Source organism: Humulus lupulus, chromosome 7 (assembly GCF_963169125.1).
Source record: "Humulus lupulus chromosome 7, drHumLupu1.1, whole genome shotgun sequence".
NCBI lineage: Eukaryota > Viridiplantae > Streptophyta > Magnoliopsida > Rosales > Cannabaceae > Humulus > Humulus lupulus.
Window position 1 is genome coordinate 3,405,922 of NC_084799.1, and position 19,419 is coordinate 3,425,340.

At 34.7% G+C, this 19,419-nt stretch overlaps 1 protein-coding gene across 2 annotated transcripts in view; it reads right to left on the bottom strand.

Moving 5' to 3' along the window:
* Nucleotides 1–19,419, bottom strand: part of LOC133790355 (linoleate 13S-lipoxygenase 2-1, chloroplastic-like) — a 36,518-nt gene that overhangs the window by 5,335 nt on the left and 11,764 nt on the right. Inside the window, exon 1 of one of the 2 annotated variants that reach the window (XM_062227961.1) lies at nucleotides 509–925. The exons of the other annotated variant lie outside the window; for it this stretch is intronic. Coding sequence (XP_062083945.1) covers nucleotides 509–902 — 394 coding nt within the window. The 5' untranslated portion in view covers nucleotides 903–925. Of the gene's footprint in view, nucleotides 1–508; nucleotides 926–19,419 lie in introns of those variants that run through there. 2 annotated transcript variants of the gene reach the window in all.

Consider the following 19,419-nt stretch of genomic DNA (forward strand, 5'->3'; position numbering starts at 1 on the left):
AACTACCACACCAAACTATATTTGATGATATGTAAGTACTTATCAAAATTCTATTATTACAAAAAATTATTTAAGGACTCGCAAACAAGTCCTTAAAAGTCTATGAGGTGTTTATTAAAAAATAAAATAAAATTTTTAGGACATGCATCAGTTTTTAAGGCTCGCTCCACGAGTCCTAAAAGGTTTAAGAGGTGTTTATTAAAAAAACAAAATAAAACTTTTAGGACACGCATCAGTACGTACGCAAGTCCTAAAAAGTCCAAGAGGTGAATATTATAAAAAAAACAAATCAAACTTTTAGGACACACATGAGTTTTTAGTCCTAAAATGTCCAGGAGTTTTTTTTAGGACTCGCATCTATGTGAGTGCCATAAAAAAGTGTTATAAAATGATGTTTTTGTAGTAGTGAAATCATGTAAACGAAATAGAAGAGTTGCAACATATCCAAGTACCAAAAATACTTATAAATGGTTACAATCACTACTTAATAATTATAAAATATGCTTACCGGGGTCTTTTCCAGAACTAACAAGCTCAACACTCAACGAAGCTAGCCCTAAAAAATCATCAAGCTTATCTAGTCTATCTTGGGCTCTCTCCGACAATTCAAGCTTCCAAATCTTTGGAGTCACTCGTTGCACGGTCACACTAGCTACAACCTTGGTTGTATTCTTATTTCGAGAAAATAGAGCAGATTTTATGGTGCCACGAGTTGAATACGCCACACCATTATGCCTTGTGTTTTTCTTAGGTGCTGCTAGTGTTGAGCGACGTGTCAAAGGCACTGGAAATATTGGAGAGTTGATAACACCACCATTATTTCCATGGAAGAAGGGCTTATTAAAAGAAAATAGCAGGGTCGGCTCACAATGCCAATTTTGAACCACTTGAGGCTTCAGCATTTTTTCCTTTAAAGGGACTTAATTAGCTTGTTGGTTTGAGTTTGAGGTAATTATTCTGTGCCTATTTATAGGATGAGATCGATGTGTACATTTTTGAGTCGTGTGTTCACATATGGAAGAAAACAAAAATCTGTAATCCATGAGATTGTAGAATTGCTTCACTTACCTTTTTTGAAAGCTATGCTAATCTTATATATACGTACAAACTTTCCTGTTTTGTGGGATCTGCACCACGTGATTCCCTTTTTTTTTAGTAAAAACAATAAAAAAAAAATTCCCATTTCGTTATTGAACATTGTTAATCACCACACACTCTAATGCAGACAAGCTATATAATATTAAATTTCTATCTATTTCTTCTGTGGTCCCATCATAAGTGATTCTATTTATTATCTCTTAAATATTCAACTTTATCCTCTAAGAACTTATATCTCTCTCTTATAATATTAACAGCGCACTAGTTGAATTAGTAATTAATTAGCACTTGATTAGAATCAGAACAATTATCTTTTAGGGTATGAACATGTTAGGTTGCGTATTTTCTTCAGGAGATTATCATTTCATAAATTATAACAGGGTCTTTTTTCTTTCTTCTTTTCTGAATCAAGATTATGAGACAAATTTTGATGCCTCAATCTGGGTCATTAAAGTACTGGTTAAAAACCATTACAAAACATGAAAGAAAAGTATTTGTGTATATATATATATATATATTTATTGACTAAAAGACATTTTTTTAAAAAAAAAAAACCAACGTTCTGGCTTTTCTTTTGTGTGGAATACTATAACAGCTAATTGTTGAGTAGATTCAGGGACCACCTCCAGAGATATAACAAAGAAAATTTATGGTTGCTCAATACTTTGTTTTTTATTTATTTTTTAGCTAGTTTTTTTATTTGTTTTTTTCTTAGGGGTTGCTCAAATAATATCATTATTATGTACGATAAAGATATTAATTTGGAATGGAAGGCACAAAATGGACCTCAGCAAAGTTTATTTGGATCACGAACAAATAGAAAAACAACGCGTGTATGGATCAGAGATGGCTATTCTTTTCTACTTCTTTTTTTTTATTACAGAAACTGGATATTTATTCATAACATGCATGTTTACAAAAATCCGTGTGTATCCATACAGAAAAGAGAATTATGTCCACAAGAGGTTATTATTGTAAATTAATGTTGGTCCAGTTGAATTTAATAAAGATTATAGAGTATTATTATCTAATTATAAAAAATCACTTTGTATGGTATTGAAATCGTAAAGTACAAAATAGTAACACTCTACGAAATATCCTATCTACTTTTCTGTCCTAGAGTTACGTTTCCACATGTGTTAAATGCAAATCTAAACAAATTTTTTGACTACACCTTTTTCTAATTTTCTCTTTTTTTTTTTATGTTATATTTTTTAAGAAAAAATTGGAATCTCATGTAACACTTTTGTTCTAGTACCTCGTAATAATTATTAAATTCAAATAAGTGAAATTCAACATTAAATTACACTAATAACTAGGGGTGAGCATTGGGCGGGTTGGTCGGGTTATAAGGTATTTTTACCCGTCTAATGTCATAATCGGGTTAGCAAAAGTGACCCGTAACTTGTCCAATTAAGAAAAAAAAAATTTAACCCGTCCAATAATTTGGCGCGGGTTGGTCGGGTTAACCCGCCCAAACCGAAATTATATTTTTTTTGCGGGTTGGTCGGGTTGGGCGGGTTGGTCGGGTCAACCCACCCAAACAAAAGTGGTAATTTTTTTTTTTTAACATTTTTGTAATTTTTTTCTTTTAAATACTAGTACTAATAGTGTGAAGTTTATATTTTTAAGCTTAAAACAATATTTTAAATTTATAGTAAAAAAATTAAAATAAAACTTAATTAATTTATATATTTATTTGAATATATTAAGAATAATAAATTCTTAATTGGGCGGGTTGGATTATATTGGGCGGGTTGATAATTATTTTCAACCCGCCCAATGTAACAATTGGGCGGTTTAAATTTTGGTCGATTTATTCGGGTTGCGTTTTTTAGCGGTTTTTTCGGGTTGGTTTGGGCGGTTTATTCGGGTTGGGCGGGTTGTAAATTTTTTTGCATAACCCTACTAATAACAATATATCATATTTGGACACCAATAATATTTTTTAGCAATTTTCTTTGTTGTCAATGAACAATGATTTCAATTATTGGACTGTATTTAAATATGACCCTTTAAATAATTATATATATATATATTTTGTAAATGTGAACTTGAAGGCGGCTGACTTTTTTTCTTAAGATGCATGAATTCAATTAACCAAATTGTGACGATATATCTAAGTAAAATTTGAGATGTGTGATAAAATTAATTAATATAAATTCTATAATTATTACTCTTGACCATGTATGTTCCAAATAAACATAAGAAATTGATGAATTTTGTACATCTCATCTATACAAAAAGTGTGTAGAGAATGAATTTTTTTTTAACAGTTTTTTATATTTTGTTATGTTAATTTTAACAGAATATTATTATATTTAAGATAATATTTTTATATTTAATAGTAGTTAAACATTACTTAAACATAAATAGATAAATAATTAAAAATATTAAAATAAAATATTTTTGAGATATTTTACAATATGATAATTATTTAAAATAAAAAAATCATATATTTAATAACTTAAATAATATTTAATTAAATTTAAACTTAATATTATATTAAACATATAATATATATATAATCTTTTGTTGTCACGACCAAATTCAAAAATTAGAACAAACATAAATTTAAACAAAAATTAATTAAATAATTAATTAAAATATGATATTTTTAAGATATTTTATGATAATTTAAAAAATTAAATCATATTTATATTAAAATAATAAATCATACATATAATTTTTTTTATCTTATAAATTTGTATGATAATTTATTTTTTATCAAGTGATTGAAGCTATTTTTCTTCATCAAATTTATCAAAGGTCATTGTGAGATACATTAGAAACTAAAAATAATTAATGCATGTATATTACTGTCTATTATATGATTTTTCTATTATTATTTTATTTCTATTATTATTATTTTTTAAATATTATTATATTTTATATATATTTCATGTAGTCATATAAATATGTATCTATATGTTGTGTTTAAATGTGATATATGTAAAGATTATTAATATAAATAATTATATATACTATAGAACTATAATCTATTCTATTATATATATATATATATATTTAAATAACAGTAAACCAATTTTCATTAAAATTATAAATAATGTTTATAACTTTAAAACTAAATAAATGTGCATTATATATTGCTTCTACTTAGGATATATATAATATTGAACAAATTAATCAGCATGAATATGTTCAGTCGTTTGCATTTGAATTAGATAAATTTTAAGGGTAGCTTTAATTAATTGCCAACTTCCTTTCTTTATATTAATTACATTACCATACTAATTGAAAAGTTAGAAACATTTATCACCAGTTCTTTATTTCTCAACAACCTAACAAAAAATAATATATAGAGCGACACGAAATATTTTATATCAAATTTATTCTTATAAATCTAAAGTAGGTGAATTTTTTTAAAATAAAAAATAAAAAAGTCACATCAAGATTGAAAAAAATAAAAGTGGGCTGGATTGTCTACGAGAAAGATTTTGTGACATGCAAATTCAAAAGGGAAATTTGATAAATCATGCTTACATTAGCTTAATAATTAAAATTTGAACCAAAGTTAACCATCATATGATACAAATGCTTATCTTTCATTTAATACCAAAAATACCCCTCTCATAACAAAATCCCATACCTTTCCTCTCTAAAATCTTGCAAAAAAGATACACATGGGTAAGTAATTTTCTTTGATTCTTGTTGTTGTTGGATGTTTTTATGATTTAGATTGCTGTTTAGATGTTGGATCTGTAGTTTGTTGGTATTTTTTGCTGTTTTTTGGGTGAAAATCGTGGTCTGTGAAAATCTGCGTTTTTTTGGGTTCCTTGAATTTTTTTCTAAATGCCCGATAGTGTCCGATATAGGCCCGATGCAGGGACGATAGTTGTTGGGTTTCAAGGTTAGTGATGAGGTCCGATGGCCACCCGATGCTTGCCCGATATGTTTTGGTTACCCGATGGTCATTAAGGTTCGATGGCTACCCGATGGTTGCCCGATATTTATTTCATTCTACAAACCCTTTAAGTACGATAATGGATCGATACTAGTCCGATGCATGCCGGATAGTTGTTATTAAGTTAATGCAGACCTATTAGTACGATTGTACACGATGGTACCCGATAAGTGCCCGATGCTTGCCCAATAGTACGATGGTACACGATTTTACCCGATGGTACACGATAGTGATAAAAAAACTTAATAAAAACCGTACCTTTCGGCTTTTCCCCTGCCCATTTCCCGTTCCCTCCCAAATCCCAACTCTTCACTCCCACAAAACCATCGAGCAACATAAGTACTCACACCCGACGCTTCTCTCTCCCTCACCCACCATCACCCGACGCTGCTCTCTCCCTCACCCGACGGTCGGAAAAACCCCCACCGGAGACGTAGAAAAACCAAGCCCCAACCCCCACTGGAGACGAAGAAAAACCAAGCCCCAACCCCCACCGGAGACGAAGAAAAACCAAGCTCCAACCCCTCACCGGAGAAGAAAAACCGACACCCCATTGCGCAAAAATGTCTAGGGTATGTGTTTTTTTTAATCTCTTCTCCATTAAAAAATGTTATAGTATGTATTGTTGAATTTGACTGTGTTAAATCTGACTGTGTGACATCTGATAAACCGTAAAATTTTGAAAAAAATTTCTGGGTTTTTTTAGAGGTACGATAAGGTACGATAGTGGGTCGATATGGGTACGATAGTATTTGTGTTTCTCATAACTTCAGGTTGAAGATGAGTGTACGATAGGGGTACGATAGTGGTTCGATGGTGGTACGATAGGTTGTGTTTTCTGATAACTTGAGGTTGAAGATGGAGGTACGATAGGGTACGATGTTGGGTACGATGTGTGCCCGATAGTGGGAACAAATTGTTGTGTATGTTATAATACGATGGTGTACGATGTGAGGTACGATTGTGCACGATAATGTTATAGTTCCAGTTTTCCATTGGTGTCCGATATGGTGCGATAGATTCCGATAGTTGCTCGATAGTATATTGCAGAATATAAAATTTGATGTTTTTTTTTGTTATTCTATTTAATTGGGTATTTATTTGTTTTATGCAGAACTTAAGACCTCCACAACTGATAGTTCCAGTAGAGGAACATTTTACGGGACGTATCACTTGGCGCGGCAGTTGGTACTTTCCAAAGATTAAAGCAAAATTTATACAGTGTGGTTTATTGGATAGGGTGAAGGAATCCCCTTTCAAACAGTTCTTCATGGCGGAACCATTAAATTTTTCTGGTGCCTTAGTCCATCAATTGTTGTTGCACAAATTCAGAGGGGAGAAGACTGACGAAGTCCAGTTTTATATTGGGAAAAAAAGATGTAGATTTAGCCAATTGGAGTTCGCTTTAGTTACTGGTTTAAATTTTGAGGCCGGACCGTCTGAAGCTGAGATTAAAGCGAAGACCACTTCAGATCGGTTGATACTTGAGTACTTCAATGGTCATTCCCCAGTGAGCATAGGGCAACTGCGCAGAACTTTTGAGAGTTGTCAAATAGTTGATGATGTGTACAAGATGGGTTTGTGCTTATTAGTTGAGGGTGTTTTGAAAGGTCGTGAGGAGAAGTTGATGGTTTGGACTGACATGCTGAAGATGGTAGACGACGTTGACTTCTTTTTCCAGTACCCGTGGGGGAAGATATCATACCAGAAGTTGTTACAAACTTGTCAAAAAGACTTTGTTGAAATGAAGAAGCATTTACAGAAGAAGATTGAGAAAGGAAAGACTCAAAAGGAGGCCAAGTACTCTATTTATGGGTATGCTGCAGCATTGCAGTATTGGGCTTTTGAGTCCATCATTGAGTTGGGTCAGGATCGTGCTGTGAGATTGGGCCAAGGCATACCAAGAATGATCAACTGGCAGAGCAAGGAGAAAGTAGAGATACACAAAGAGCAACTTATTAAGTTGTTTGCCAAAAAGGTGAGCTTTTACTTTACTTTTGAATGTTCTATATTTTTTTCTAGATATGCAATTTTATGGGTACTGCACGATAGGAATACGATAGAGTACGATTTGAGTACGATTATGGGGTTATTTTGTGGTTTTTTGTCAACTGTTTGAAAACTGACTAAGTGGTACGATTTGGTACGATGATGGTCCGATGGGGGTACGATATGTATTCTTTGTTAATGTAGTAGTAGTGGTACGATATTGGTACGATGTTGTACGATGATGGTACGATAGTTAGCAAGCAATTCTCACTTACGGGTACGATATTGTTATGTTATGGGTACGATATGGGTACGATAATTGCATGATATGGGTACGATATGGGTACGATTGGGGTACGATAGTTTACCATTTTTCACAGATGACAATTACTTATTTTTTATATTGTTTTACTTTCCAATCTAAATATGCATTGTTTTTTGTGGCAGTTGACAGTATACCCCTACCTGTGTGCCCGACCTGCTGAAGAACAGTATGTGAGGACCCTTACAGACAATGAAGCCCCATTGTATGTGGACATGGGGTTAGAGGAACTAGAGGTGGGTCCCGATGGACAGCCTACACAAGAAGCCTTACAGAGCCAGGCTGAAAAGCTTGCTGAAAAGTTAGCTGAGCAAGCAGAAGCAGCAAATATTTTTAAGGAGGTTCCACCAGCTCAACCTGAGGCACCTGAGGTTCCCCCATCAACACCTCATGCCAGCACCTCCTCCCAAGCTGAGCAACCAGGCTACTCTATGATTTTGGCCAGGTTGGAAAAGGTTGAAGGGCAACAAAGTGCCCTTATTAAAGGTCAGTCTGAGATCTTGGGTCAATTGCAGAAGCTTATGACAATGATGGAAGATCTTAGTAGGCCAGTTCCAGATCCACACCCTCAGTCCACTGAAGAAGGCCCTCAGTCTCCTGTAGATGAAGACATTCTCCCTAACGATTACAGACCTGACGATGTAGATGATCACATTTTTCGCACACCAGAGGATATGCAAATTACTGTAATCGGAGATACTGAAGATTCTGAAGTACAATTCTTAAACATAGCTCCACCAGCACCGGAGAAGAGGAGAGAAAGAAAGAGGCCTAGGTGGTTCGATGAGTACACTGCAATGAGGAAAAGGAATAAGAAATCGAAGACAGCAGTGAATGTGGATCCATTGAGGGTTGTTGATGGTAAATTACTTATGACCTTTCACAAGTGGTTGCTTGGCACCATTGGGAATAAATATCCGAGGGAATGCTTCTCAGGGACACACGATGCTGCTTGGTTCCTGAAACTGCATACTCCGAGGACATGGCTTTCTGACTCTGTAAGTTTTCTATAACTTCATAATTAAATAATGTTGAAAATTTATTTAAATGTTTCTATATATAGTGGTACGATATGGGTACGATATGGTACGAATGTAATACGATAATTATAAGTGTCAAATTATAAACTGTTTATATGTCAATGGTACGATGGTGGTACGACATTAGCACGATAGTGGTACGATATAATTTGTTAAGTAGTTACTATTACCATCATAATTTTAGAATTTGTAGCGGGACAATTTAGGTACGATGGTAGTACGATAATGTACGATGATGGTACGACAGTGGGACGCTAGTGGGTACGATGGTGTATAATACTAGTTTTTGCCATAAAGGTACGATGATGGTACGACATTAACACGATATTGGTACGATAGAAGGTTTTATTGTTACTATATTCATGTACGATTGGGGTACGATAATGGTACGATTGGGGTACGATAGTTACTATATTCATGTCTGATAGTTTTTTGTTTGTTTATTTTGGTACGATATTGTGGTTACTGACTTAATTTTCCTTTAATGTAGCATTTAGATGCAGCATTCCATCTCATGAGGAGGCGTCTAGAATTTTATCCTAACGTGTACCCTCAGAAATGTGTTGTTATGCCTACAATTTTTCCCGAATCATTGAAGGGTCGGTGGGACGCTTTTCCAGGTTCTGACTACTCTAGATTTAGTTGGGATGACAGTATATTGGACCTGGTTAGGGGTGATGCAGTCCAGTTCTTACCGAGTTGGCAGAACAAGGAGTTCATTTATTTTGCCCTCTTCTTGAAAGACCAAATGCATTGGGTAGCTGTAGAGGCAGACCTGAATGGGTGGATGCTCAACATCTTTGACTCCAGTATTGGATCAATTTCCGAAAACGATTTGATCAGCTTGATGGTTGACTGGTGTACCATTTTCTCGTCGGTCTTGCGACAGTCCGGTTTATTTGAGAACCATGACGTTATACTCGCGCCTCAGTTGACAGCATCAGAGAGTCAGGTCAGACCCTTCGATTGGAAACTCATTCCACGTGAATTCGTACCGCAAACAAAATCCAGGTGAACTTTATTAAATATCACATATTAATTATTATTTCTTAATTACAAAACTTTATTAAATTATTGTTTATTTTCTAATGCAGTGGCGATTGCGGATGTTACGTAATTGAGCATATTGAACATAAGCTTCTACAACTACCATTTGATAATGTAACTGACAATAATATGAAACTTTTTAGGCAAAGGTGGTGTGTAGAATTATTCTACCAAAACTTATGTTGAACGGTCTTAATTTTTTTGAATTGTATAATTTTTTTGATTGCTCTTTTTGTAATTACTACATTTTAATGTGCTTAATCTTTGCATCGTACTATCGTCGATCACTATCGTACTCTATCGTACCCTCACTTGCCTCACAAATTTCACGAACAGTACTGAAACCATACCATCGTACCATTATCGGACCAATATCGTACATTATCGGACCCTAATGTCGTACATTAACTATCGTACTACATCGAGCAACGTCGTACCATATTGTAAGATACATTTAAATAATCCTACAACAAACAATATCGTGCATTGTCGTACCGGCATCGTGCACTATCGAACCAACACTGGATTATTACATATTTAAGAGTTTCATAATGGAGAAAAAAACAGAAAAAAACCTGCAAAATCCAGCACATAACAAATATTACTAGTTCAAGCAGAAATAAAACATAATAGGTCAACTAGAATACAAACAAAACAAGTTAACCTCGGTACTTGCAAGACGCTTTGTTGTGCCCTTTACCACCACACTTGCTACAACATCGTTGTATGACAACCTTGTCTCCATTAGAAGGATATCGATTTTTCCTAATTCGTCCGACCTTTTGCTTCTTCGGTCGGCCTACAGGTTTCTTCTCAATCGGTACTCCAACTTGGATGTTCTTAATGTCTTCAGGCAATTCCCAATCATCCTCATCACCAACTGGCATAATTGTCCCCTCATATGTGCTCTTCCAACTCTCTCTTGTGTAATATTGAGAGCACAATGCGTACATGCTAATATTTCGTTCTTGAGCAGCAGCACATGCATGTGGACAAGGAATCTTCATGATTTGGAATAGGCCGCAACTGCATTGTCGTGCCTCCAAATCAACTATACCACCGCTCTGAACTGTTCCTCCGGGGTGGACATTAAATGTATAAGGTCCAGCTCTGTCGACGCTTAAGAACCGAGATTTCTCAAATTGACATGACAAGTCCCCCTCCATAACTGGTGATAGAGTCGTGCTACACTTTTCAGCGTTTTCCTTTCGAGTAGCAAACCATGTTTGAATAGTAAACCTGATGAATTCAACAAAAGCAGTGATCGGGAAGGCTCTTGCGTCCTTAGTTTTGCTGTTGAAACTTTCAGCCCAACTACTTGTCATTACATTGTAACGGTCCCCTGGAAAGTACGCACGAACCCATCTTTCAAATCCAATGCCCTCAAGATATAGTGCAACTCGAACATCCATTGCTTTTATCTTTTCAAATTCTCTTTCAAAATCTGTCTTCTTATACGAGTATGCACAACTGTAAATATGATCCGTGAAGCAATCAGTCTTGAACTTGCTAGCCACGTTCATAATAATGTGGTGGTAGCATGCGCCATGGGGTGCATCAGGGAAGACAAGTTCCAAAGCATGAACAATGCTTTGATGCCTATCCGATATGAATGCTAAGTTCTCAACATCACCAATCGCTTGTTTCAACTTCCTCATGAAATAGGTCCAAGAGTCGTGGTTCTCACTGTCAACCATTGCGAAAGCAATCGGAAATATGTGGCTGTCTGAATCCAATGCCACGGCACACAACATTTGGCCACCATACCTAGTTTTCAAGAAGGACCCATCAATACATATAACAGGTCGACAAAACTTGAATCCCCGCCTACAAGCACCCAGAGAAAAAAAGCAATACTTGAAGCGACCCTCGTCTACCTTGAAATCAGTAATGGAATCGGGATTGTTCAACCGCAGCATGTGCAAGTACCCAGGTAACTTCGAATATGAAGCTTCAGGCGTACCCCTAACTATGTGGAGTGCTTTCTCTCTGCATCTCCAAGCCTTCTCATAACTCATTTCGATCCCGAAAGAATTCTTCATATCTTCTCTTATTTTGGAGGCTAAATAATCTGAACCGTTAACTGAGAATTTATCCTTGATCAGTTCGGCAACTACCAAAGGTGATGCTTGACGGTTATCTTTTTTTCGAACATCGAGGGAACATGTGTGTACATTTTCAAATGCTGTCACCTCGAACATGTTAGAAAGTTGCTTCTTCTTCCCTCTTAACCTCCACCCACAATCAGGATCCTTGCATGTAATATACCAAACATCAGTACCAGACTTCTTAACTATAAAGTCGAATCCCTTCTTCATTGCAAACAAGCCAGCAACCTTCTTTAAATGTTCCTTGTCTCTGAAAAACTTTCCTAAATGAATCTCCCCGCCCGATGTGCCACCCATAGATATATAGTGACTATTATCCTCAATGTCTTCTCTTGTAAACATCTGAGCTTTGAATTTACTATAATATGTCGAAGAAGAGAGTGGATCACTAAATTCTCTAGCATCATTTGTTCCGTCTGGACGACTACTACTAGTACCAGGTGTTTGGCGATCTTCTCTACGGGGTCTACTTCTACATGTTGTTTGCCTCGGTATTTGGTACGACAGTGGACTCAGGCTCAAAGCTTGAGAACGGACCTCTGTTTCTTGGTCGTCATTGCCCTCAAAATCATTTTCAGGGTCAGGACAATCAGGAAAATCATCATGAAATGGCATCTGTGCTACATGGTCAACTGTTGGTATGAAAGGGTTTGATTCAGGTATAGCAGTGGCTACCAGCACCTCCGGATTTGTTTCTGGAACATAAGTCCCAACCTCACTACGAGTATCCTTAACAGTACTTGGTGGAGGATTACGATCAACAATGATATTCTTCTCCACCAAAGTCACAAAAAGGGGAACAAATTCATCTGGCTTCTTCAAAAGCATTGACAAATATAAGCTTACACCCTTGTCATTCCTTATAAGTTCAGGCCGATACATTAACCCTTTCATGTACTTATAATTCACTTCTAATTTCAGGTCATACTGCACTTTGTCAACCTCCAGCTCTGAGTACAGAAGTTCAACAAGTTGTGAGTAAGTTATGTCCTTCTCCAACTCGAACGTTAAATTTTCGGCTCCATTAAAAACCCAATCTCTACCTTCACGCTCCCAAACACCATTATACATTAAGTACGCGAACAAAGTTGACCCTATCATGTACAAAGAAAAAAAATCAGTAAATGGCAACAAAATGTCGAAATTTAGTTCAAATGTTTGGGAATCGTACCAGTATCGGGCCATATCGGGCGGTATCGGGCAAAGTTTTATTTATGTTTTTTGATCACTTAAAACACTAATATCGGGCAAGTATCGGGTAACATCGAGTACCATCGTACTATTAGGTCAGCAGTAACTTAATAATAACTATCGGGCATATATCGGACTACTATCGATCCATTATCGTACTTAAAAGGATGTGTAGATTTAAAATAATAATCGGGGCAACCATCGGGTAGCCATCGTACCCTTATAACCATCGGGTAACCAAACTATCGGGCAACCATCGGGTTGCCATCGGACCTTCATCCCTAACCTTGAAACTCAACAACTATCGTGCCTGTATCGGGTCTCTATCGGACACTATCGGGCATTTAGAAAAAAACTCAGGGAACCCAAGAAAACGCAGATTTTCACATAACACGATTTTCACCCAAAAAAACAGCAAAAAATACCAACAAACTATAGATCCAACATATAAACAACATTATGAATCATAAAAGCAACCAACAACAACAAGAATCAAAGAAAATCACTTACCCATTTAATATCTTCACTATGAGCAAAAATAACACAGAGCTTGGTGTTTCTCCTCAAACAATCCACAATGTCCGAATGTGTATCTTTCTTGCAAGATTTTAGTATAAAAATCTTGTGTGTAAAACGTATGGTGAAGAGAGAGTGAGAGAGAATGTATGGTGAAGAGAGGTATGGTGAAGAGAGGTAGAGAGGAAGAGGGAGAATAGAGAGGAAAGGTGTTATGAGAGGGGTATTTTTGGTATTAAATGAAAGATGAGCATTGATATCATATGGTGGTTAACTTTGGTTCAAATTTTAATTATTAAGCTAATGTAAGTATGATTAATCAAATTTCCCATTCAAAACATGTGCCTCTAAAATATGCGACTAACATGGAAAAAATCTGCTCCTGAAAAATTAGGAAACCTCATAGAACAATTAAAAAACACTTGAAGAAGAAGTTCGAGAACAAGAGTCCTGAAAATATCACCAGCAAAAACCCTCTAATTGATTGTGCTAAAAATTAATCTCCTTAAAATAAAAATGTATAAGTTAACGAACTAAATAAATCTATATTGAATAAAAATATAAATAAAAAACCCACTCTTTTAATGTTTATGAATATTTAAAAGATGATAAGAGATAAGATTATGAGGAAATTACTTTTATATGAGATTTTTAATAGAGTGTGCAAAAATATGATTTAAAAAAAAAAAAAAAGTTAATCTATAGCTATTTTATTGATTTTTCACTTTAATGGGTTTATTTTTTCATATTTTTTTAATAAAAGTTGATTTATGTCATAATTTTACTCTTAATCAAGTTTTATTAATTTAGAGTGACATGTTTGTAATTTGATTATTATTTTTTTAGCTTATTTTTTATTATTTTTATATAACTAATTTTATACTAAATTTTCTTTGGTTGTTTTGCAAATTTTTTTTCTTTTTTTTTGTGATATAAATTGTGTTTATTATTTTTTTATTTAATATAATTTTTTTTTCTATTTTTTAGATTTTATGTTTCTTTTTTCAAATCATGAGTAAGGTAACTAATTACTTGATTGATTTTTGACAATTATGTAAAAAAAAAAAATTCCTAGAGTTAGGTCATGTACCAGGAGGAGCAACTAGTTACCTTGAAAAGAGTAACATTCTGCCATGAGAGGGGTAACCAATTACCATAAGAGGGGTAACAGGTTACTCATATTAAATATGAAAATAAACATCAAATTTGAATGAAAAAGAATAACACTTCATTAAAAAAGAAGAATAAGTAACTGATTTTAGTAACATAGGTAACCGTTAACATAAAGAACTGATAAATATACACACACATCATAACGTGAAGGTAACCAGTTACCCCCATAAATATACACACAAAGAACGTGAATGTAACCAGTTATCCTCAGAAATATACACACAAAGAACGAGAATGTAACCAGTTTCCACAAATCTGAAGATAGAAAAAAAAATCAGATCCACCCCCTTTCCCTCCTCTCCCATCTTGTTCATATACTTTTTTTTTTTCTAGATTTGGATGTTCCCATCAGGGTAACTGGTTACCCATTCACGTTTTTTATATTTTTATTAGTTTTCTTTCCAAATTTTGGTGTTCCTATAAGGGTTACAGTAAAAATAAAATGTTGAAAAAACTGATTTGATTTTTTTTTTTACATATAGTGGAAAAAACTATAAAAAAAATTACAATAATAAAGATAATAAATAAAAAATAGTAAATAATTATGTAATGTGTTAAAACATTACTATAAAAAATTACTTGATTGTATGAAAAGGTGGAATTCAACGTACTTGATGCTCAAAATAACTTTATTGTACAAGAACTTGTTTGATTGATCAAAGCTACGTGATCCAGAGTGTAAATGTGTATCATCAGAAAATGATTGGATTAAAGCTCAATAATTATGTGACAAGTTGTAAGTGTTTTATGAGGTGAGAGAGTTATTTTCTGGAACTAAGTATCCTAATGCTAATCTTTTTTTCGCAATGATATGTAAAATTAAGATGAAAATTGAAGCATGGATGACTTCAGATGAGTTGTTTATTAAGAATATGCAACTCATGTCTAAGTTTCAAAAGTATTGGGAAGAGATTCATGGACTTATGACTGTTGCAGTTGTTTATGGGTACAAATTTATCTTGATCGAGTAGTTTTTTCCTAAGGTTTATAGAAATGATCTATATGAGATTGAAATTGAGAAGGCCTGCAAGCTTTGTTATGATCTATTAGATGAGTATAAGTCTAAATGTCCTTATTTGAGCTAAAAAAGTCAGCAATTGGATAATGCATCAACATCTTTTTCAACATAGGAGAATCTATCTAACTATGATACATATGTTATAGTTGCATCTGGTGCAGAGAGTGTGAAGTCAGAGTTAGATGTCTATTTGGATGAGAAAGTGTTACCTAGAACTGATGAATTCTTTGATATATGCAATTATTGGAAGGTAGCAGGATTTAAATATCCCATGTTGAACAAGATTGCCAGAGACATATTTGTTGTGCCTATTAGCACTGTTGCTTCAGAGTCTGCATTTAGCACTGGTGGTAGACATATGGGTTCACATCGATCGAGACTTCATCCAACTATATTGGAGGCATTAGTCTGTACTCAAAATTGGTTGGTAAAAGATAAACAATGTAATTATACTTATCTTTTGTTTATATATATATATATATAACAGTTTGGTTTGTATTCAAAGTTGGTTGGTGAAAGACAAACAATGTATTTATACTTATCTTTTGTTTTAATACTTTGATAGTTAATGTTTGATATTTTTTTCTACAGGAGCGACTAAACTAGTCACCATTAATGATGACTAGTCACCATTAATGATGAAGATAATGACGTAGATCCAACTATGATAATTATTTTAGTTTTTAAAATAAAACAAATAAATTATTCACTACTACAAAAAAGACTTTTTAGGACTAGCATTGCGAGTCCAAAAAAAGTTTTTAGGACTCGCGGGACGCGAGTCCTCTATTTGAGAGCCTTAAAAACTAAGGTTTTTAGGACTCGTGTTGCGAGTCCTAAAAAATTTTTACTACTACAAAAAAAAAGTTTTTTAGGACTCATAATGTGTGTCCTAAAAAATTTATTTAAATACCTTTTAATTAATTATATAATTTTATTTTATAAATCAAAATTTGGGTAAAATGCCCAATTTTTTTTTAAATCTCATTATTGCTGAATAAATAATAAATATATACTTATATATTTAAAATAAATAAATTACAAAAAATATTAGAATTATTATTATTATTAGTTGAATGAATATATTAAAGATACACAAAAACAAAATCAAACATTAATCTATACCAATAATATTACATGATTTTATACAATCATCCGAATAACATATATGCAAAAACCAATAATATTACATGATTATATACAATCAACATATCAGCCAGCCACCACCTAAAATCCATATACAACACCTAAAATCCAAACAAACACAACCAGCCAGCCACCACCTGAAAATGAAGACCCGCCTCCGGCCACCGCCTCTGGGAGCGAGCCCCTCCGCGCCACCGCCACTGTGAGCGAGCCCCTCCGAGCCACCGCCTCTGTGAGTGAGCCCCTCCGAGCCACCGCCTCTGTGAGCGAGCCCCTCCGCGCCACCACCTCTGTGAGCGAGCCCCTCCGCAAGCAATCTCGTCGACGGCGTTGCAGCGAACCCCTCCGCGAGCCACTGTCCAGCGAGCCCCACCGCCTCATCTGCTTGAGCAAGCCATGGAGAAGAGGGTTGGGAGGAGGAGGCTGTCGGCTGGGGAGAAGAGGTTGGGAGGAGGAGGCTGAAACGTTTAGGGTTAGGGGACTTAGTGATTGATCAGTTTTTTTTTAAATGTATATTCAGACCCAAATAAATAAAATAAAATTTTCTTTTCTTTTTTAAAAAAATAAAAATAAAAGAAATCTGTTTTTTTTTTTTATTTAGTTATTAAAATAAAAATTTAATTTATTCATTTATTTATCATTTTTTACTTAAAAGTTTTTAGGACACCCAAAGTGAGTCCTTAAAATTTACCACTAATATTATACTTAAATTTAATTTTTTTTAGGACATGCATTAGTTTTTAGGACTCGCGTTGCGAGTCCTAAAAGAAATTATTTAAGGACTCTCAACGCGAGTCCTAAAAAGTCCAGGAGATTGGAGGGAATTTGTGATTTTTTAAAATTTAAATTTTTAGGAGACATATAAGCTTTTAGGACTCGCAATGCGAGTCCTAAATAGTCCAGGAGGTGTTTTTTTAAAATCCAAAATCAAACTTTTTTAGGACTCGCAACGCGAGTCCTAAAAAGTCCAGGAGGTGTTTTTTTAAAACCCAAAATCAAACTTTTTTAGGACACACAGAGATTTTAGGACTCGCAACGTGAGTCCTAAAAGATATTATTTAAGGACTCGCAACGCGAGTCCTAAAAAGTCCAGAAGTTGTTTTTAGGACTCGCATATATGTGAATGTCCTAAAAAAGTGTCCTAAAAACCCTTTTTTGTAGTAGTGATTAAACTTCTATTATTGATACTTTTGTTTCTTTTCTTTGCATGACCTATACATAATAGATATTGAAGATTAGGGTACTATATGGAAGTTTTATAATTGATTTAATGTAGTTAATATACTTTATTATTAATATATGTTGGTGAATTCTTAATATAATTAATAATATAATGATATGATTCAATCAAATATATGATGCATACAATAAAATGAAATGTAGTTGAAAAAAAGACTAAAGAAAAATTAAGAAAAATGACATATATAAAATAACTTCAAATATAATTTGATTAATTTGGATTTATATGGATGTTTTTCTGGATCGTCACTAAAGTCAAGATCACCACCAATTCCATATATAAGATTCATTGCATTGATATAATAACTTGTGTCAACAGTGTTGAAATGAAAGGATTGAATTCAACAAAACCAGAGGAGAATTAACTCTGCTGACTCAGCCACGATCAGCTCATTACCGTTGCAGCAATATTGGTGAATATTCACCTTTAACCAATTCAGTGGTCCCCAATGATTGGGAATATTTTTCTGTTATGAATCAGCCAATAGAATGGCTCCTCGTATACCCCTCTCTGTATATAAATATAGTATTATTCTTCTGTAAAAATTTGAGCAGTGAGCAAATCAATACAACAGTATAGAAAAGGAATTTCATACTCTGTACACTCTGTTTTTTACCTTTTCAGCTTGGTATAAGAGCCATACCTTCTTGTGACCTGCATCAATGGATTCTCCCTCCTCAGTCGACAGATCTACCTCCACAAACCCGAATGAACACCCCACAAATCCTTCTGATACAGCACCTCCATCTGTTTCCGCACCAGCTCCCGCACCAATAGTTCCCTCATCTCCTTTTCAAAGTCTAGCTCCCCTCACTATCAAACTTGAAAGAACCAACTATCTTTTCTGGAAATCTCAAGTCCTTCCAGCCCTACGTGCCTATGGCCTTGAAGGTTATATACTTGGCACTAAAGTCTGTCCACCTCAGTTTGTGGATAACACAGTAGGAGGTCCAATTCCAGGAGAACCTCGACAGTTAAATTTGGGATACGCAATGTGGCATCGCACATATCAGTCGATCTTAAGTTGGCTTCTAAATTCAATCTCCGAAACCATGTTTGGCCATGTGATAAATTGTCTCACTTCCTTTGATCTGTGGATTACTCTAGAACGGCTGTACACAACCAGCTCTAAGGCTAGAATACTTCAGCTGCGTTTTCAGCTGCAATCTCTCAAAAAGGGAAATCTCTCTATTCATGATTATATTTTAAAAATGAAAAATATTGCTGATGGTTTGTCTGCTGCAGGCCAACTTCTATCAGATGATGATCTCATTCTTTACATCCTAGGAGGTCTTGGCCACGAGTATGAAGCTGTAGTTGTCAATTTAACCTCCAGACATGACCAAGTCACACTGCAAGAAGTGCAGTACATGCTGCAAAGCCAAGAAATTCGTCTAGAACAGCTGAACTCAACATTGGGAGATTCGACCATCCTTTCAGCCAATCTTGCAACTCAGATGAGAAAAACTCTCACTCTTGGAGGACCCTCAAATGCTCAGAATCCAACCTCTAGCCGCTTCTACACTCCTTGTGGTCGTGGCCATGGAAGGGGTAGATCGAACAACAATCGGCCTGTGTGCCAACTCTGTAACAGACCTGGACATAT